The sequence below is a fragment of the Anser cygnoides genome, chromosome 23, assembly GCF_040182565.1.
Source record: "Anser cygnoides isolate HZ-2024a breed goose chromosome 23, Taihu_goose_T2T_genome, whole genome shotgun sequence".
NCBI classification, from domain to species: Eukaryota; Metazoa; Chordata; class Aves; order Anseriformes; family Anatidae; genus Anser; species Anser cygnoides.
In genome coordinates, this window is record NC_089895.1 from 3,766,909 (window position 1) to 3,788,278 (window position 21,370).

Consider the following 21,370-nt stretch of genomic DNA (forward strand, 5'->3'; position numbering starts at 1 on the left):
TAATCTTGCCACGATTTTCCACTGCCTTTGTGGCTTACCCTCTGCTGCTTTGCAGCCTTCTCAGTAGCGTGACACCATATTGCAACTAGGAAAAAAAACACATCAAGGCATAACTTGTACAAACAAACGAATGCCTGAGCTTTTCTGAGGTCCTGCTGGATGTGCACATGCCCAGGGTCCGTATTTGACCAATGCTAATTTGTCTCCTCGTGGTGTGGGAAGTTTCTGAAACTCACTGCTGAGGCATCCAAACTAGAACTGTGTGGTATTTAGTTCAGGGAACCAACCGCACTTTCTTACTCTTCCCCAGGTAAGCGGCTTCTAAATAATGGAGGTGAATTTCAAAGTAAAGCACATGCAGCTCGGGGAAGTAAAAGCCCAGAAGGATCTTGCTCAGGAAACACCTTTTTAAGCAGTGACAAATAACAAAGGGAAGGTGGGAGGGATCACCATCCTCGGAGGTGGTAAAGTCGATGGGGTTTGATGACCTAAATATGTGGGATGAAGGAGTGGGACTACTTCATCTGTGCCGTGCTTACAGACACTGCTGTCAGGACACCGTTTCATTCTCTCTTCCTTTCTCCCTTCTGTGCTCTTCTCGTGCTCGCAGGTTCTCTGGCAGCCAGCACTGTGGACACATACACTGTGCATACCAGTACCGAGAACATTACCACTGCCTTGACCCAGAGTGCAACTACCAGGTAAGGGAACGGGAAGAGGGATCAGCACAGCTCCCCAAGTCCTGCCTCGGGAAGATTCGTGTCTTCCCGTGCTTCGTCCCACACGCACACATGCCTCATCGCTCTTTGTCTCTGAAAAGAGGGCAAGATATATTTTGAATTTGCTAGAATATAGATCAGCTCAAGTCAGTGGGAGCTACTCCAGATTTACATCAGCGAAACCAGGAGAATAAATTCTGCCTCGTTACAAATTGTGCCTGAAACCAGGGCATGCTGTTCTGGTAGTCTGCCTCTTCCCCTCCTGCTGCCCAAGCGAGGCTGTAGCAGCAGTAGCTGCAACAAAACACCCAATAAGACCAGCAGCAGGCCGGGATCTGTGGGGAGAGCGTGGGGGCAGGAGCATGTGCGATGCCGTAATTGCTGGGAGAAGTGCCAGGGCAGCGACGTCAAGGCAGCCGAGTCACGTGCCGTGTGTGTTTACCCTCTTCCCAGGTCTGTGAGCTCGCCTCTGCCACTTCTGTGGTCAGGCTGCGTGTGTGTAAGGGGGAATCCCAGAGTTCGCCTCTACCGTGCAGCAGACACAAGTCCTGCCCTACCCCAGGAGACCTTTTGGTCTCAAAGGAATGAGCCTGACCACAGCGCGGGAAGTTGATCTGGCTCTGCCGAGCTCGACTGTGGGTTTCTATTGATCCAAGGAGGGTTTTTCTCTGGGATGCGTGTAGTGTCCTGCCAGCCCAGCGTTCGGTAACCGAGATGAGTCCGTCCCAATTGCGGCACAGATAGCTGTGCACCACGAAGAGAGAAACACAAAGAATGGAAAGAGAGAAAAAAACTATTATTATGATTGGCCTCATGATTATTTCCTAAGGAGTCTGGAAGCTGCTTGCAAAGGAGCTGTCTGGTCTCGCAGGGAATAAGGATTTAGGCTGCTTTTTAAAATGCAAATTATTTTATGGCTGAGATATATTTTATAATAAGTAACGCTCTGTAATAAGTGGGCACAAATTAACGATGATTGGCAATAGCAATCCTGTACGTACGCCCTGGGAAATCATACTTCCAGCCTCCGAGGGATTCCCGGTGAAATCTATATCCATCTATTCCCATGCCAATACCAACGAGATTGATCAGGATTGATATTATAGGAGGAAAGAGTGGAAGCGATAATCATTTGTTTCCTGTGAGGGAGACTAGAAAAGTTGTTAAACATTAGAATACAGGCCTTTTCAATTACTCCTCAAAATAAATGGATATTGATTTCTTTTAAAAAATCAGATTTACTTTCCCACCTTCTCTGTTAAATATTGATGTCTGTGGGAAGTAGAAATAAAAAGCTTCATTTTAAAGGCACTTAGCCTGCTCCGAGAGTGGGGTACCCCTTCATTACTTCAAGCAGGTAGACGGCGAAAGGGATCTTCTGGTCATCCAGATTTAGCTCTGAGCTCTGCTACCAGCTTTTCCTGTGACTGGAAGGAAGTTCTGTGCCTCTGTTCCCTAATACAGCCATCCCACCTTGCAGGGGTGGCAGACGACTGATAACGGGAAGGTGCTGTAAAAGAGCAGAGTGTTTTTCCCAGTGTTTTCTACTCTGACATGAATGTGGCAGCCAGTGTCTTGCTAACCACTACAGAGAGGGATTTGGAAGCTGGGATTACTCTCTTGCAGGCTGTTTAGTTCACTGGCTTGCTTTCTAACTATAGCAGTTCTTGAGATAGTAGCAGCTAAAATTATGTTAGAAGAATTGCAGTCTTAAAGCTGCAGGGAGCATATTCTGGACATCACCCCAGTGTCATGTTTACTTAAAAATTTTCATGTGCATACACTTTCCCTTTACCAAGAAAATACACGCACACAGTTTGTCTTTAATCTGACTCTCTTGGGGTGACCGCTGCTGAGCTTTAGACTCCCGGTACCATAAGTTTATTAACAACAACAACAAAAAATCCCTGCCCCCAGGATTACTCACCCACTCCCATCACGTGTGTCTCACTCTGTCTGTCTCTCTATCTCTCCAGAGATTCACTAGTAAACAGGATGTGATTCGGCATTACAACATGCACAAGAAACGTGATAATTCCCTCCAGCACGGCTTCATGCGCTTCAGCCCCTTGGATGACTGCAGCGTGTACTACCATGGCTGCCACCTGAACGGGAAAAGCACACACTACCACTGCATGCAGGTAATGGCTGCGCCGGGGACACCGTGGTAGCACACAAAGTGAACAGAGAGCTGTTGTGCGAGCTGAGTCCTTTCTGGGTGGACTGAAAGGAGCCTCGTGTCCAGGCAGCCCAACCCTTCCTTGCTAGAGAGCAAAGGGGCGATGAAAAAATGCTCTGAGCCTGTCCTGCTCGCCTCCGATTCAGGCTCCTCTCCAGAGAGGCTGTTCCCTCGCTGCAGTTGTCCGCTTCTACTTGGTTGTAGAAGCCTTGTGCATGCAGTGAGGCAAAGGGCTCGAGGTTTTCTTGCAGTCTTGGGCATCACTTGTTCAGGCAAGTCCCTTCTCTGAGATTTGGGGGCCTCTCTGCAGCAGCACTTTGCTGCCTCCACCAAATCTGGTCTGGCACTCCCTTAAAAATCAGACTTTTCTGTGAAACATCTGCCCTTTAACATTGGGTTCATTTCCTCCATAATCAGTTTCTAAAGTAATTAAATTTTAATGTCACCTATCTAGGCTTGACACCCCTGGTTCTCCATCTCCTCTGCCAGTGGTACTGGAGTTTACTTTTCTGTAGTGTCAGCTGTGAGCTTTGATTCACAGCTGTGAGCCAGGCTCCAACAGCAGCGTGCCCGGAGCTGGGGCTGCTGCCCGGATGTAACTGTGACCCCTTTGCTGTTTTTAAACACGGACACACCAAATTGTTTAGGTCTTACCCTGATTGTGCCTTAGATTAGAGGGTTTGATATATGCTTGTTTCATTAAAATCATGGCCTAAACCATTGCTGTGAGAATGTTGCAAACTGAGAAGAATCAGGCAGTCCTTAGTAAAAGCTTTTCTAACTCCTGTCTCCCTTCCTGCCCGATCCCAGCAGTTTAAGACCCCAGTTACAGTCACAAGGCCTTAATCACATGCTTAAATGCTTTGCTGGGATAGACTTAAGCATATGTTTGACTTGAAGTCAGGTAAGCTCTCTGAAGTCAATGGGGTTTAAGCACATACTTAAACGTTAGGCATGCACTCAAGTACTGTCCTGAATAGGGGTTGGTTTAAGCATGTGCTTACAAGCTGTTGATAAATTGGGAACTTCATGTGACTTTCTCTTGAGGACATTTTCTGTTATTCTTCATAATATTCATTGCTCAGTTTCTTCAATCGACCAGGATGGGATTTGTTTAATTTTTTTAGAGTACAAGGAACGTTTCACAGCTTTAAGTCACTCTGCCTTTGAATAGAGACCCTCTTTTCCACAACTATATATGGGTAATTCCATTCTGTGCCCACTGTCTTCCAGTAAAATAATGCCCATGTAAGCAGTGTCTTACAGGAAAGGTGTCCGAACATAAACTCCCAATTAAAGAAAATATTGCTTAAATGGCAGGATTTGTGCCATCCATCTCATGGGTTTTTTTTTCTTTATGTCCATAATTGGTGTGGATAAAATTCAGTTAGTTGTTTATATAAACTGACATTTTTTTAGGCTTTAGCACCAAGAGCTGCATTGCAAATTATTCCTAAGGAGGTTTTTGTTTAATTCTTTTTTTTAATGCCGTGCAGGGTCTGTCTTTTTTCAAGGTGTCAGTGCAGAGAGAGAGAGGCTCTTTTATATTGGAAATAGCTGGAGATCCTTTTTATTTTTTTTTCTGGGTATTTGTCATGGGTTTTGTTATTGCCTGTTTGAATCAACCTGGGCTGAACTGAGAGGTGGTGTTTTCGTTCTCTTCACTTCTGAGATGGTGCAGGCATTGGCACACGTTGTGCTAGAGAAGAAAAGGAAAAAAAAATCCTCCCTCAGCAGGGCTGAGGACGTTTTCAGATTCCAGTGTTTTTTTACTCAATATGGCAAAGTTGCCCGCTTTACCCAGAGGAAGGCAGGTTTTCAGCATTCCGTCTTCGTCACACCATTCCCATTTTGCTGCACGAGTTTAACATTATTGAAGTGGTAGTCTTGAACAGTGACAGGGAAAAAAAGCCACCAGTTTGCTAAGATCAGCTGAACATAGGGTTTGTGCTTTGCCCAAATGAAACCTGTATATTACAAGCTCAAAAGATTGGCCTCGTGTTGCACTACCCGGCCTTTCTTCCAGAAGGAAGGAAGATGTAAATAACTAATTCCCAGGCACTTTCACATCCCCCAAATAGATGCAAGTCTTACTCTGTTCCATGTCGCTCCAAGATGACAAAAAGTAATGGCATCTGTCGGTCTGTTCTTTTCTCCTCAGGAGCAGGAACTCTGCTTCTTTTCTTCCCAAACAGACACGATTATCTGTAGCTGGTCTTTTATCTCTTTGCATCCTCCCCTTTTTTCTGCCCGGAGAGTTGCTTTTGTTCGTGACTGCTCTATCAGTCTTTAAACTGGGAATTAAAGTGATGACTTAATACTCCTAGGAGAAATGTCCAAATGGAACTCTGAAATATGTGTGTGCTGCTCATATGTTTATTACTGCTGATGTTAATAAGATCATGGTATTAGAACACTATACTGATGACGCCCTGTTTTGCCTGGGGTAGGTGGGTTGTAACAAGGTCTACACAAGCACCTCGGACGTGATGACCCATGAGAACTTTCACAAGAAAAACACACAGCTCATCAATGACGGGTTTCAGCGGTTCCGTGCCACGGAGGACTGTGGCACTGTGGAATGCCAGTTCTACGGGCAGAAAACCACTCATTTTCACTGCAGGTGAGATAGCAGGAAAGGACGGGAATCCTGCCTCTGAGACGGAGGGTCTGTTTGCCTCCTGCCACGTCGTAAATTCAGGATTGTGCTCAGGGCCTCAGTCTACCCTGACATGGCCTTCTCCATGCTGCTCTTGTGAGAGCTCGTGCTCCGGGGCAGATGTGATTCCCAGGTTTGTTGTTGTCTGCGGTGATCTGAGGAAATAAAGAAAACAGATCCGGGAATCACTGGGGAAGGAGATCACAGTGCTCATCCCTGACAGTGTTCAACTCGGGGATGGGGGAGGGCACTAATACGCTGCTAATGGCACTTTCATGCTAGAGTTCATTCCAGCCAGCTCCTCCCTTTCAGGCCAGACTCTGCCTTCTGTACACAAATGCTCTTCTGTTGATTTCTCACATTCTCAGGAAGAGTGGGAAAGCACAGTTTGTATCTTAGTCCCCTTTAGCTGCTGTTTTGGTTGGAACTTGCAGTGGTGGGTTCTTGCAACCTCATGTTATCCTGGTTGTTTCTCAGTGTTGAGCTGGCTTCCAAGCTCTCAAGTGGCAGCATTTTTTGCTTGACTTGATGTCACAGGTTGGCCCACATAAAGCTCTTTAGCCCCTCTGCAGCCAGGGCCACTGTCTCATACTGGCCCCCAGTCCTTATCCCAGAGGGTGGCAGGTGACAGCAGTTGCGTTGTGCTCCTGGCCCGCACAGCCAACCACTCTCTCCTCCTCGATGCCCTTGCAGGCGACCTGGGTGTACCTTCACCTTCAAGAACAAGTGTGACATTGAGAAGCACAAGAGCTACCACATCAAAGATGATGCCTATGCCAAGGATGGCTTCAAGAAGTTCTACAAGTATGAGGAATGCAAGTATGAGGGCTGTGTCTACAGCAAGGCCACCAACCACTTCCACTGCATAAGGGCAGGCTGTGGCTTCACCTTCACCTCCACCAGCCAGATGACCTCCCATAAACGCAAGCACGAGCGCCGGCACATCCGGAGCTCGGGAGTGCTGGGCCTGCCTGCCTCTCTCCTGGGATCCAAGGATAATGAGCAAGAGGAGTCCAGTAACGATGACCTTATTGACTTCTCCGCTATGAGCTCCAAGAACTCCAGCCTGAGTGCCTCCCCCACCAGTCAACAGTCTTCCGTTTCTCTCATAGTCCCAGCTGCGCCCTCCTCTGCTGCCGAGCTTGCTTCCTCGCAGGCCAGCAAGCCTGCCAACAGCATGACACCAGCCACCAAGATCTCTGGCCTGCTCTCCCAGGCTCTTCCCAGCAATATTCCCTTGGCCCTGGCACTCTCCAACTCAGCACTTCCTGGAACAGCTGGATCCTTCTTCCCCATCATCCCCAGCCGGGTCTCCACGCCGCTTCCTGCCAGCTCAGCTAATCTGATGGCTGCTGGTTCGTCCGGCGCCAATCCAACATCATCTGCTCCTACAGATTCCTCATCCCAGGCCATCTCAGGATCTGGTGAGCCTTCGGCTACTTCTTCTCCGGCTCCAGCGGCATCCATAATGGAAAGGATCTCTGCTAGCAAGGGATTAATCTCTCCTATGATGGCCAGGCTGGCAGCAGCTGCACTAAAGCCCTCTGTGGCACTCGAAGCAGGTGAGTTACTCCCATCGGTTGTCCTGCTAGTGGGAGGAAAAAGAGTGCCTGATGATATGGAGAGGAGGGAATGAGAAGCCACCTGGTTGTCCAGGGGACTGGAGGTGGGGAAGGGGGTAATAAAGGAGCAGAAATGGGAGAATAAATTCGGTCGTGACCCTTGGAGCAAGTGAACCCTCGAAGGCAATCTCGGCACCTGGGAGTGCCTCCACAGCCTCTTGCTGATCTCAGCCAGCACCCAGTTGGCAGTGTGGGGTCGGGGGGGCTCTGCCTGGTGGCACCCCCAGCTCTGGGCTGCCCCGCAGCCGACACCACAAGCGCTGCCCGTGGGCCCTCCTGCCCGAGAGCAGGCGAGGAGGGAGCGGGACGAGTGCATGTGGTGAAAGAGGGAGGGGAACTTTCACATGCTTTTAAAATTATTATTTGAAAAATTGTTTCCTAAAGCAGAGAAAGGTCATTGAGGGAACGATTTTCCTTTATTTTTTAATAAAATGCCACTTGCTGGCTGAGAAGCAGCTCGCCGTCAGCTGTACTGCCGGAGGGTAAATTAATATTTTAGTCACTTGGGGATTGTGGAAGAAAGCTCCGCAGACATGTTCCTGTCAGCAACTTTTTTCCCCTCCTTTTTTCTTTGCTTTTCTTCTTCATCTTTTTTTTTCTTCTCTCTCTAATTTGTTTCCGAGTTCTTCCTCCTTTTCCCCCTTCCTTTAATTCGACTTTATACCTCACGGGCCTGGCACAAACCCCCCTGCCACGACGAAGAGCCCCTCGTTTTGTGGGGGCAAGGTGGCGGCGAGGGGTCGGCGGCCGGCCGGGCCCGGTGGCTGTCACCTCCGATAGCCCCGGCCTGGGCAGATGGTGCTGCTGGGCAGGCGCAGTGGCAGGCCGCTGCCGTCGCTACAGCAACGCTGGGACTGGGGACGGGGACGGGGGCCTGACTAGCAGTCGAAAGCTGCCACATTGCCTCAGCATTAACGGAGTCTTTAATAAACGCTTAAGAGGCAGCCCCGCAAATTAGTTATGACAGTTTGTGCAGAGAATCAGGTCTCCCCCACGCTCCTTCCGCCCTTCTCCTTTAAAGGGCCCATAGCCTGGACAACTTTGACATAATTTTGCAATAATTATCACTTGAAGAATTTCCACGCTGGAGTGGACGTCAGAACCCATCATGTCATCTTGGCAATAAATGCTGACCAGCAATCCTGGCCCTTCCCTCCCCCCACACTTTTTCTGTGCTTTTTCCATTTACGCAGTTGTGCTAGTGATCTAACTTCTGTATTTGCCACTGCAACCCCATCTTCGAGCTACCTTTTTCATTTGAATTTTTCCAACCTGATTTCGGTGCCTTTCTCGAGCAGGGAATGGACAGCCAGCAGCTCCCGGACGGTTCAATCCAGTGCAGGTGAAGCAGGAGCCGGTGGAGGCCATGGGATCGTCCTCCGGCACCGGTCAGGAGTCCCTGCAGGAGCACAGCCTGGACCTGAGCGTCAAGGATCACGGGTGAGAGACGAGTGCACGCAGGGGCGTTCAGGCCTGTCCAGCACCAAGAGCTGGCCTGGGTCTGGCACGTGCTAACCCGTAGCTGAGGGGATGGACCACAGAACAGCTGAGTTCGCTATCTCAAAGCCTCTGTCCCACTTGTCCAAAAGCTTTCCTGAGACTAGGAGTGCTTGGGGATTGTCCTGTGTGCAAAAACTGCAGCGGAACTGATACTGGGGATACCTGAGCCTGCTCCACTTCGACCCTTGTATACGTTCCTTGCCATACTTTACTTAAACAAGCCTTAGTTAAGGACCCCAGCACTTACAGTCAGCTAGAACTATTACCGATGCCTGTCAAATACTCAGGTTGCCTTTCAGCGTGCGTAGCTGTGGCCATAAGGTTTGTGGCCTTGCCTGCTCCCCTGGTTTTGCAGTGTAGTTTTGAAAGTTCAAATAGGTAGGAGAAAAAATACGGAGTGGGTTGTGAGTCAGCTGATAAAAGAGTGTGATGGTGTGGGCACTGGGGAAGAGGTCCGGATTGTTTAATAGCTGAAAGAACTGAATTCAGCAAACTTGCAACCCTCTTCCTTTCTGTCTTGGCTATCGCCAGTAAGAGTTTGACCTGCCCAAGGGAGGGTGGGCATCATTCTCTTCCTCCGGATGCAGCAGGTGAGGAGTGAGGCAGCTTGAAGGGAGAAGGATTAATCTCAGTGCTCACAGTCCCTGTGCACATCTTAACTAAACCCTGTTGGTTTGTGTGTTCCAGTAATGAATCAAATGGCCACACAGTCTCGGCAAATTCATCTCTTTTATCCTCGCTTATGAATAAGGTAAGAGCCATCCATCAAACGCCTTTCATTCCCCCCACCAAGAGAAATTAAAGCTGCGATGGCGGGGAGGGAGGGGGGAAGAGATGCGTTTGTTTTTTAATGTTTTGCCTCTAATAAGATGAGTTTGTACCATTTAAATTTTGAGACCATTTTTCATCGGGTATAATTTCAGAGCCACTGCTTACGAATTAATTTAATGAACTGGCTGAAGAAATATATTGCAGCCTCTGACACCTTTTTTTTCATCCTTTCTAGACAGAGGAGGGCTCCGAAAGATTTTTTTTTCCCCATTTTTATTTCCAGAACCTGGCAACTTCTCTCGCTCTCTTTTTATAGTTACTCATTTTTTTTATTTACTTCAAACGTTTTCTTTCATTGGGGGAGGGGGAGGAGAATCATTTGTTTTTATGAAAGAGAATAAGAAAAAAATCAGAAGTTTTCGGCCGAAATCATCAATTTCTGCCTTTCTAGTGTGAGTAATGGTGTCCAACAGAGCCCACTTTACCATGTTATAGAATATTTATTTTAAATAATGCAGAGTTTCTTTTTCTTTACTTTTTCCTTAAATTATACATCATCTCAAATATATATTTCCCTTTCACATGATAAATTCTACTGTACCAAGATTAATTTTCCTGTTGTGTACAACTGCATTAGAGATCAGGGCCGCCTTTGAGCCATGCTTTAATATTCCACTGTGATAGGTTTTACAGGCATAACTATTGCCATCCCCTTGGCTCTGGGCGTTACATGCATCAAGGCCATATAACCCTCAAGAGAGGGCAAAGTGACTTTGTCGGGTAGTCTCTCGACTCCTTTCTCTGTTATTCCATCACTCTTCTTCACGTGTTTTTTCATTTCTAGTTTTATCCTTCTACCACTTCCCTTCTTCATTGGTTCTCTGTTACATTGGATTTCTGGTGTTCCCTTTTAAGTTTAATTTCTTACTCATTCCTGCATGCTATCCCTCTAGTGATTCCAAATACGCGGTTCTTTCTCTAGTGAGTAAATCTATTTAGTAAGTCTGCTATTGGAGATCCTGAGTCCTTCTGAAGGCCCCAGCTCAGGAAAATTCTTTTTCAATAGATGCTTCGCTTGAAAATCTCCAGTTGAGGCATATGTTTAGGAATAAACATTTGCTTGTGTGCAGCCCTGCATAAAGGTACAGCATAAAGGCATGCACCACAGCATAAAGGTTCTTTGTATTATGCAAAATAAGTGCAGCGCAGGTATAAAACACAATTCTTCAGGTTTCTTCCTTCTTTAAAGTAGGAAGGGGATTAAATAATGACATAAAGCAGCAAAGAATAGAGCCCGCTGATTTGAAGGAGCCTGTTCCAAGACTAGAGGGTTGCAGACCCAAGCTCTGTGTGCTCAGGAAGACACCATGCTTGCTTCTTCATCTTCTTGCTGCACACAATTTCTGTTGGTAGAGAAAACCTTTATTATTTGCCTAGAAATAAAAAATAAAAAAATAATTAAAAAAAAGCTTTACAGAAAAAAAAAAAGAGCTGAATTTCTGGCTCCAGCCATAAAGAACTGCAGTCTCCACATAGCAGCAGGGGCTTTACCTTCAGGGGGCATTAAGAGAGGCTCAAACAGCCAGGGTTCCTGTAGCGTACTGCAGTTTATTTAGGGGGGCTGTCAGGCTTAATTAACTGATCTGTATAAAGGGCTTTGAGATCCTCCAGTGGGTGGAGTTTCAGTGCAAGTATTGGGCCTGATCCTGCGTTTTATACATGCTGTGCATTTCACTGTTGTTACTGGAGGTAAGTAACTATTGTCAGAGAGAGCAGCAAAGCAGGAACAGGCCTGGGGAACCGTGCATTTATTATGAAAGAAATTTTTCTCTCTAAGCACTCCTGAGTAACTTCCTTTTTCTGTTCTGCACATCCTGCACCTGGACCTCCAAACCTTCTCGGTGTAGAATTTATTTGAATCCTTTCAGATGAGGCAAATTACGAGTCCACGTCCTGCTTTGTGGACAATATATCCATTTAACATACAAAGTGAAATAAGTCCTTCAGTGAAGTTAGTAAGAATTCCAAGGACTTAAGTGGGCACGTCTCCCTTCGCCTCAGTTTCCCAGTGTATTGAGTAGATGCTTCACTACTTCCCAGAAGAGACACGAATACTAGATGGGCTTTGTGACAGCTGGGTGGAGGATGCCACAGAGTGAGGTGTTACTAAGCCTTGCTGATGCAGTTGAGGCAGCCCGTGCAGACTTCTTGGCTTCTCTCTTTGAAGAAACAGCTTTCCACGGGACCGTCCTGAGGGCGTCCAGACTGGCAGTGTCCACAGCTGCGTGCTGGGCTTGATGCAGTGTCTCTGTTCTTGTTCCAGATGTCCAAGACCAGTGCCAGCCTTGGCAACCTGCTGAACATTAAGGCAGAAGGCGATGGCAGCCAGGCTGGGGCTGGGGAGCCAACACAGTACTTGGGCAAGGCAGTGAAGGCACTTGTCCAGGAGAAGCTCTCTGAGCCATGGAAGATGTACCTGCGCCGGTAAGGAGGGCATGGAACTGGGAGTAGAGGAAAGGGAAACGGTTTCCTTTGCATAGTGTCTGGCTCATTAGTTCGTGTTTGAATGATGAGTTCTCTTGAATTTAAAGGTCTGGTTGTGTCATATATGCTGATCACCTTCTGGAGTGCAGTTAGTCCTCAGTCCTGGCTGGCCGCAGGAGGTGTTACTGTCCTGTAAGAAATGACTGTCCACGTACAGTTGTTTTGCAATGGGAACACGAGGGCCAACCAGGAGCAGAGCTCTACACATCGCACTGTATGCCTTGGCATACCTCAGGTTCCTCCTCTACGTTTCCCAGTCTGCAGGTCCTGGGGACCAAGTATAGCTCACTCTTAGCACTGAACCACTGCTAGGCCAGGTTTAGTTGTTACACACAGATCACAGAAGCCTTAAAATGTTGTGGAATTTCCTCTGATCATAGAAGTGGTGCACTGAAGCAAAACAAGGAGTCCAAGGGGGAATGGGAACTGCATGGTTTCTGCTGTTTTTGTTGTAGACAAGGAGGCTTGAAAGGAAAATGGAACAGATACAAAACTCACCCACACGCAGACACATGCACATACATGCCCAGACAGACACAGGCTTTGAGCATACACAGATACACCCCGGCAGACACATATGGGTTAGTGCTCTGACACAGATAGTTGCCTACAAATGCCTGTGGACACTTTGTAAATCACAGACTTTGATGGAAAAGACTAGAAGGTCTTTTAGTCCCTCTGCCCCTGGCTAGTGTGAGATCCTTCCCTGCAGTCCATTTGCAAACATTTTGTCCAGCCTAGTTTTAATTATGCCAAGCAGGGTGGCTGTTCTCTTGTCTCTAGGAGCATTATTCTACCTCATAATACATTTCACTGTCAGGATCTTTTTTCATAGTATGCTGCCTGAATTTCCCTTTTCATAATTTTGTTGCAGTTCTCCTAGTTATATACCCTTGAACCACAGCAGAAGTCTTCTCCACAATTGGAGTTCACGTCCTTCACCTCCTAGTCACAGGCTTCTAGCATATCATTTAACCAAGTTTATTTACTTCCTTTTATCTGACTTGGAAAATTAGTCTCTTCGGCCTGCTGATCACGTTGTTGCTGTTTGCAGAACTGGGCTGCCGTTCCTGCATCACCACACCAGAAGCTTTCTGCCCCATACATGCAGCTCGCAGTTGCACTACCGTCTTTTCATCTATACTGCCTTATGTATATGTATCATGTTTACCATCCACTGTTACACAGGATTGCTTGTAATGTTGCTCTCATGAGTCCTCTATGTATAAAAATACCCCCCGATGTATTAGCTGTTTTTTTCCAAATATGACTCTCCGATGCTGAACCTTCCTCATGTCTTGCAAGGCCTCTCTCTGTGTTATTTCTCTCGTCTTGCGTTGGTGTTGCCAACTCCTCCCAGTTTAGTATCTTCTGTGAATTTCATTAGCACGCTGTTTACTCCTTCTCCTAGATTACTAATGAAGATGTTAAATAAGCTCAGACCTAGCCAAAGTCATCCTTGCAGCATTCACGAGATACCTCCTCCCAGCTCGATACGTCGCTGTTTGTCATTAGCCTTTGTTTACGGTCCTTCAGCCAGTTTTCAATCCGTGTGGTAGCATTCACATCCAAGCCAATTTGAATTAATTCTAAGCATATGCAAGCAAGTCTGTATCAAAACGCTTTACTAAAATCCAAATATATTGCATCCCTTCATCCACTAATTTTGTAATTCTATCAAAAAAAGCAATTAAATTTGTCTGGCAAGATTTATTCTTTATAATCCTGATGCTGTTTATTGCTCATGGTTCCTTTATCCTCTAGATGTTTAATGATTTTCTCCTCCCTCTTAATATTTGTTCCATTACTTTACTGGAAGGAGAAGTTAAGACTAGAGGTATGATAATTGCCAAAGATCACTTGTCTTTTTTTTTGTTGTTGTTTTCTTTTCAAAGAATCAGTACCTAGATTTTTTATTTTTTTTCCCAGTTCCCCAGTATCTCCCTCTTCTCTATGGCTTAAAAAATAACAAATAGTAATGCAATCAGTTTGTGAGTTAATTTCCATTGCACTTCAGGACATGCATCATCCAGACCGGCTGACTTGTGCATATTTATATTTTCCAGCCAGTCTCTTTATCTGTTCTTCTAGAAGGTCTTCATTTCATCCCTAATTATCTGTCTTGTCTTTAGTTTCCCCGTCCAAAGAAAATTTTATAAGGCAGCCATTTTTGACTCATCACCTCCCTCCCATTTTTGTCAGGATTTTGAAGTACAAAATCTCCTGTTCCTGATAAAACAACCCCTTTAACTTGCAGTAACTTGGTTTCTTATCTCTTCTCTTATCACACCTTTACTTTCCTTCATCTTCTCCCTGCAAGCCTTAACTGACTGCATGTTCTCTACACCCACTGGCCCTTTCATTCTCCAGTTCAAGATTATTTTTTTTCTTTTTCCTTTACCTTCAAATCGTTAGGAGGTCCCCTCGGGACCACGCAGGCTGCTGTTTGTTTCTTGCTTTCCTGCTCATCAGAGCAATTGTAGACTGTTGTACCTTAATTATGCAAGATTCCCCTGTTAAGTTTCAAATCCTTCCTGCCAATGCTTTTTACCTGATTTCTCGATTCCCTGTGATTCTGGAGTTTCCTGAAATCGTATGTACATTTGCTACTAAGGAGGAAGACTCTCAGCAGGGGATGAGCAGTGCTTACTTGTTTTTGTTCTCTTGACCATTTCCTCTGGCAAGAGGTATACTTTAGATGATGGCTTTTGCTCTGTTTTTTTGCATTGCAGCATCGTTTCTCGTGTACTTCAGGGACTGTGCTATGCTCTATTTATGCATATTAGGCTGTAATTGCTATATAGGTGATGCTTTGTCTCCCCCATCCATGTGCTAGCCTGTTATTTTAAGTGTGTGTTAGGGGGCGGAGGGGATTCTGGCTCTAGATTTCCATTAACCACGGTTGTTCCTTCCTTTTGGTACTCTCAGTAAATTCAAGCAGATTTACTAACCTTTGTTCATTCCTCAGAGCTCTGACTTTCATATACAGACACTCAGGAACATTAAAGTTTTTCACCTTTTGTTTCAGAGTAGTTCTGTATTTTGCTCCCACTAAAAGTGAATGGGAGTTCAATCACTCAGACTAAGTCCAGCTGGAGAGAAATTAGGTTCTCGTTCTGCATGTTCAGACCTATGTAACTGGCCATAATCAAGCAGCAATGCCAGAAGGAACATGAGAAAACAGGATGGTAGTAGAGCTGAAAAACAAAAAGAAATGTCTGTTCCACTACTGCTTCCCTTCTGGGGCCTTCTGTAAGATGCCTGCTTGTCTGCTTTGGCCAGGTTTGGTACCAAGGACTTCTGCGACGCGCAGTGCGACTTTCTGCATAAGGTGCATTTCCACTGTGTCGTGGAAGAATGTGGTGCCCTCTTCAGCACCCTGGATGGAGCCATCAAGCATGCCAAGTGAGTAGGAAAGCCTTGGGAAACCTGGAGGAGACTCCACACTGCACACACTGCAGGAGGAGGGTCAGGACCAGGAATGTGGGCAGTCCTGAGGGCAGCCTCTGGGCACCCACCCATTTCCTGTGTGAATGTGCTCAGCTGACATGTTTGCAGAACACGATGTCCTCTTTAATTCTGTTTCACAGTAAATGTGCTCGGTTTGTGACAGGTGTCTCACGCGGTGCTGGCAAGGTTGAGAAGTGGGCATTTGTTTTTCCCTAGCCTGCCTGACAGACATTGTGGTCAAGGAGACAGACATTTCCCCCAGCACACAAATACACCGTATAAAGAAATAAGAGAATATGAGAGGGAGGGGAACCTGTAACCCCAACCACTGTCACTGGATGCAGACTCTTTGTAGAGCAGCTTCCCATCACTGCAGTGTGGAAAGCATTTTATTTTTCCTTCTCTTGTCACAACAAATGTTTTTTAACAAGCTTCCCTAGCCCTTAGTTTATATGGCTTTGTTTAAGATTCTCATATCATATGGATGAGGATCTTGAAGCAAACTGTCGAGCCCAAGACCAACTTCCTCACCTTGTGACGTTCTGTGTTGTAAACCCTTGTCATTTCACATCGTTTTGGAAAGCAGCAGTGGACAGTCCAGGGTTTGGTAGCCAGAACTAGATCATATGGCCTATATTACAGCAGTTGTGCAGCACGCTCAGAACTCCAGGTGACTCTTCGGTGAAGAATGAAGTTAAACCATGCTCCCACTGTTACAGTGAAGGGAGCGGCAAAGGAAGGGTGGGATACTGGAAGTTGTTGCTAATTTCTACGGAGCAATCTGCAGTTTAAACCCGTGCCAAGTTCCTTTTAAAGGCAGTGGAAGATTTGCCCAAGTAAAGAATGAGTATGGCCTTCAGCAGCTGGCCACATGGCTGATTCTGAAGGGGTTTTAAGGGAAGGCGATATTGTAAAGTTTAAGACAGAAAGATCTGTTAGCCAGCTGGTCTCTGGGGCTGGAGGCCTGTGGTTCACTGCTACAAATGACTGGCTTCTCACAACAGCTATGGGAAGCTGCCCTCGAGTCATATTGACCTTGCTGTCTGAAGCCATGCTTGCACCGCTCTGATTTTAACACGTTATTGAACCTTTCTGTCTCCACCCTGCTTAATAAATTCCCTTTTCCTCACAAATTATCTAGGAGGAAAGCTTTCCACAAAGTGGGCAGAGTCCCTTTTAGGATTTCACCTCAGCTAGTTTGTTTGCAGACTACTGCCACATTCTCGTTGATGTTTAATCACGTTATATGCGATGGCCAAGAAGCTGTATCTAAATTATTCCACCTTTTTGCAGTTTTCACTTCCGAACTGAGGGCGGAGCTGTGAAAAGTAACTCTGAGTCTCCCTTCTCAACTACTACTGAGAGTAAGGCTTCACTGGCCCCTTCATCACCATCTGCTACATCTGCCACCATGGCGAGCGCTCCTGCCCTCGACGTGCCCACCCCGAGCCCGGCGACTGTGCCCTCTGCCCCCACGCTGCTAGCTTGGAAGCAGCTGGCTTCGACCATACCCCAGATGCCTCAGATCCCAGCATCAGTGCCTAACCTGGCAACTTCACCCTTGGCAACAACTTCCCTGGAGAACGCCAAGCCTCAGGTCAAACCCGGATTTCTCCAGTTCCAGGAGAAGTAAGTTGTTGTAGACACTGCTTGCCTCCTTGTTTCCTCTCCAACCTCGCAATCCCATTTACATTCACCCACTGAGAGGCCTTCTGCCTAGAAGGCACTCTGGGCTTTATCTTCCAGGAAAGTTACTTCTGTATACTCTAGAAAATACCCTCAGCTATCCTAGGGAAAAAACTGGATTTTCCAGTACAGCTGGGAGCACTTTTAGATATGAGTTTAGAGGAGAAATAAACTTATTGACATAAAAAAAGGCTCAGTGGAGCCTTTTTTATACCTCATGGGAGGTGAACAGAAATACACGCTCTTTGCAGTATTTTTGACACTGAAGGCTACAGAGGGAGCGTAGCATCTTTAAAGTTTTAAGGTAACTAACAGTAGATATTTACAGATGATTGATGAAAAAAAATTTGTGGATTTCTTTGGGATTTCTCCTCAAATAAGATCTGTGGCCTTTTCATACAAATGTCACTTGTAACACTGAGTAATACAGCTTCATTTTTTCATTGAAGAAGCCGGGGGGGGTCAGGTAGTGGAGGAGACACAAGTGCTTGGACTCTGCCTTAAGCAGGACTGGAGCTCTCAGCAGCTTGAGGAACAGGGACCATTCCTCTCTCACCTCAGCTTTGTCAATTCTGCTGTTCTGGCTGAACTCTTCCACAAGTGTAGTCAGTCTCCTGACATTCCATGCATCTGGTTTTGTAGTGTTAGTTTACACGGTCATTCCCAAGGAGGTATGGCTGATAGACGGTAACATACCTTTCTCAAGTGGTTTTTTTTGTTTGTTTGTTTGGTTGGTTTTTAACTTTAAAGAAGTTTCACAGTGGGGCTGTGACGGTTGTTCTGTTTCTGGTATATCGAGAGGCAGAAGTTAGGTTGGTTACAGGAGGACACAGGAGACCACAATTACATTAGGCATTACAGCTTAGTTTTCAGGCTGGTAGAGTATCACTCTCTGGGCTGTACATTGGCAGATATTTGCCTGCTTTCAAATACGTGCATTAATTCTATTTCACATCTCTGAGTAGGTAGCATTGGGTACAGTGCTCGGGATCCAAGAGATCAGTGTTCAGCTACCTCTGATCTGTATGTGCAACCTTAAATCCATGGAATGGGTGGAGGGGGTAAGGTACCAAAACTGTTTAGCTGATCAAATAGACCACTGCAGGTCTTGTCTAATTAGGGGAAGCCCTGGCATCTTCCAGTGTGCATACCCAGGAGTTTCATTTCAGTTACACAAAACGGAGACAGTAGAAACAATCCGAATCACCACTAAGATAAGTACAGGCAGAAGGGGAGTACCAGCATCTAGCCAGACCTCGAGAGAGACCTTTAGATTGAAAGTGTGGCCCTCAAAGACTACAGATCCCACTATGCACTGCTGTTATTTTAACAATCTTAATCAAGACCGTGCACTAGCTTGCTAGCATTGCAGTAGGGTCGCCAGCATCAATTTTACTAAAGAGGAAGGTGGCTACGGGAAATCTGTAGACCATGTTTGGAACAGAGGCTTCAGCTGGGCTCCCCTTGAATTAAACGTTGGCAAGAAACAAATGTATGAAATGAGTGAAGGTGATGATTGGGTTTTGGCTGTATTCCAGTGATCCCTGCCTGGCAACGGACTGCAAGTATGCCAACAAATTCCACTTCCACTGTCTCTTTGGGAACTGCAAGTATGTGTGCAAAACCTCTGGCAAAGCAGAATCCCACTGCCTGGACCACATCAACCCCAACAATAACTTGGTGAATGTGCGAGACCAGTTTGCTTACTATTCGCTGCAGTGTCTCTGTCCAAACCAGGTAAGAGTAATTCAAAAGCAGTGTCCTGGCCTGAGGATATGCATGGGAGAAGCATGGGCAAGAACAAGTAGACAACACAATAGGAAGTGAGGCCAAGAGGCTCAGTCCTGGTCTAATGACAGATCCACGGAAGGGCCTCAATTACTTGGTCTAGCAAAATGTTTGGTTTCCATCAAACTGAGAATCCCACTGCTTTTGTGTTTATTTGACTTGAGTGAAGAGAATGAGGAAACTCGAATGATCAAAGAGACTCAAGATGAAGCAGATTAAAAATTGGTGATGACTACTCGGAAAAGCCACCAGTTAGGGGGAAGTGATGGAATCTTAGCTGTGTGTTGGGGTCATTCATGTGTAGAATAGTGCAATGCAGAATAAGTGACCGGGAACAAGTTTGCGTTGTGGCTTATGGAAGATGAAGTAGATATGATCCAGAGTATCAGTTCGGGCCTCTCTCAGAGGGAAACCATTAGTAGCAGGCAAATGAGAGTGTGTTTGTTTTAGATCTGCTTAAAGCAACCCGCCTTTTTGCTCCCTTCTAGCACTGTGAATTCAGGATGCGAGGGCATTACCACTGTCTTCGTCCTGGCTGCTACTTTGTGACTAACATCACCACCAAGCTGCCCTGGCATGTGAAAAAACATGAGAAGGCAGAAAGAAGGGCAGCCAATGGCTTCAAGTATTTTACCAAGCGAGAAGAGTGTGGCAGACTGGGTGAGTCTTCTCCACTCCCCTCACACCCCCCCTCACTCTTCCCATGTAGTCTTTTCTACATCCTGGCTAAGAATACCATGAGCTAGAGCATGTGAGCTATGCTAGAGATGTATTTGGTCATTAAATCACTAAACAAGAAACAGACTAAAACAGAAATCTGCTCCTGATCTGCCTGAGTTGAAGCATGAGGGTTCCTTTTTTCTCAAATAAACCAAAGACCTTAAATGACTAGAAACTGTAGTATAGAGGATTTTATATATATATATATATATATATATATAGGCATACACCTATATATACTTACCTGGAGATACAGGTTCCCCGGTGGTATTGATCTGTCAAGGCAATTTTTTTTTTTTTTTTTTTTTTTGGCACTTCTCTGTCTTTGGGCCTAATGCCCGTCTTGGGCAGAGTTGAAGGATGCTCTTAGGAGGAAAAAAAAAAAAAAAAAGCATATGGGAAATGTCTGTTCTGATGAGGCTCTTGTTCAAAGGTCCTTCTGCACTGACCTCCAGTTGCTGCTTCACCTGACTCCAGGCAGCTTCAGATTACTTTTTTTGTTGTTTTTTTGTAGCTGTTGCCAGGGCTGCATACTGAAAGCCAAAGGGTAAATAGCGTGAGACGGAGGTATGGAGACGGGCATTCAGTAAATGCTCCTTCCTCTTCTGACCCCGTTCTCCACAGCCACTTGTGAGCAGCAGGGAGTCAGCGCTGTGCCTTGAGCCCAGCCCTCCACCAGCGCACGGCCGAAGGAAACACCTGCAGAGTGCACAGCCTCAGACCGTGGCATGCCCACTTGCCAAAACCATTAGCAGCACTGCAGCAGTTATTCAATCTAAGGGCCTCTAGTGTAAAGCTGGTAAAACAAACGTGCAGCAGCAGAGAGCAGAATGAGTTCCCAGGGAGGTACCCTTGAGCTGAATGAAGCCCATTGCTCTGCGCCGTGGGGGGGGAGTCCCTAGGGAAAGCTCCAGCCAAGCGCCATCCTGACCTGCTGGCATTCACTACCTGGGAGTCACTTAGTTGCCTTGTGCCTTGCTGTTGTCACAGACCCAGCCTTCCCTATTGGTCCTGGCTTAAGGTTGAAACAAAAGAGAGTTCAGAATAACACTTTTCGTCCTTCTTGGCCATGCCATACTGCCTGCCCGATGCTGTTCTTTCTTGGGCATTGCAACCACCATAACCAGGGCCAAACTTTTCAGCTTTGCATGCATAAAAAAAATGTGTACTCAAATGGCAACTTGTTTGTGGTAACCAGGGTAATAAGTGTCAACACTCCAGTGCCAGTACTCACCTAGGGCTCATTTACACATGTCAGTAGATTCAGCAGTTGCTGTTATTTACTCAACTTTAGGTGTTTCAGGTGATAGCAGGGGCTAGACAAAGCAGGACAATGATATATGACACCCAGCCTACACGGCTGCCCTGGCAACGGGCGAGTCTTCACCTGCCCTTTGCTGATACCATTTCAATCCCGCCAGCACTGTTTGTTCTTCATCCCGAAGAACAGCGACGTGATGGGGAGGGCAAACGAGGTGGGGCTGTGGGGGAGTGGAATACCTAAACAAACAGCAACTTGGCTTGCACATAAAACGCTATCTGTGAGCTAAAGATGGGCTGGGTGATTCGGGAGCTGTTTGGCAGCGAGCTGTCTGCAGGCTGTGCATGTGTCAGCAGTGTTTATTTTGGGAGTGAAGGGGTACATGCATCCAGCGGGATGTACATATGCCTGTAGCTTGGGCTTGCCATGCATTAAACGTACGTTTTAACCAACACTGTGCATTTGCCTATG

The 21,370-nt window shown here is 46.3% G+C and overlaps 1 protein-coding gene across 12 annotated transcripts in view; it reads left to right on the forward strand.

Moving 5' to 3' along the window:
* CASZ1 (castor zinc finger 1) overlaps positions 1 to 21,370 on the forward strand; it is a 279,324-nt gene that overhangs the window by 243,754 nt on the left and 14,200 nt on the right. For all 12 annotated transcript variants that reach the window (XM_066982071.1, XM_066982072.1, XM_066982074.1 and 9 more), the window contains 11 exons: positions 611 to 701; positions 2,696 to 2,860; positions 5,349 to 5,521; positions 6,251 to 7,119; positions 8,478 to 8,619; positions 9,367 to 9,430; positions 11,774 to 11,934; positions 15,277 to 15,399; positions 16,738 to 17,073; positions 18,669 to 18,867; positions 19,407 to 19,578. In XM_066982071.1, the coding sequence (XP_066838172.1) occupies positions 611 to 701; positions 2,696 to 2,860; positions 5,349 to 5,521; positions 6,251 to 7,119; positions 8,478 to 8,619; positions 9,367 to 9,430; positions 11,774 to 11,934; positions 15,277 to 15,399; positions 16,738 to 17,073; positions 18,669 to 18,867; positions 19,407 to 19,578 (2,495 nt within the window). The remainder of the gene's footprint in view (positions 1 to 610; positions 702 to 2,695; positions 2,861 to 5,348; positions 5,522 to 6,250; positions 7,120 to 8,477; positions 8,620 to 9,366; positions 9,431 to 11,773; positions 11,935 to 15,276; positions 15,400 to 16,737; positions 17,074 to 18,668; positions 18,868 to 19,406; positions 19,579 to 21,370) is intronic.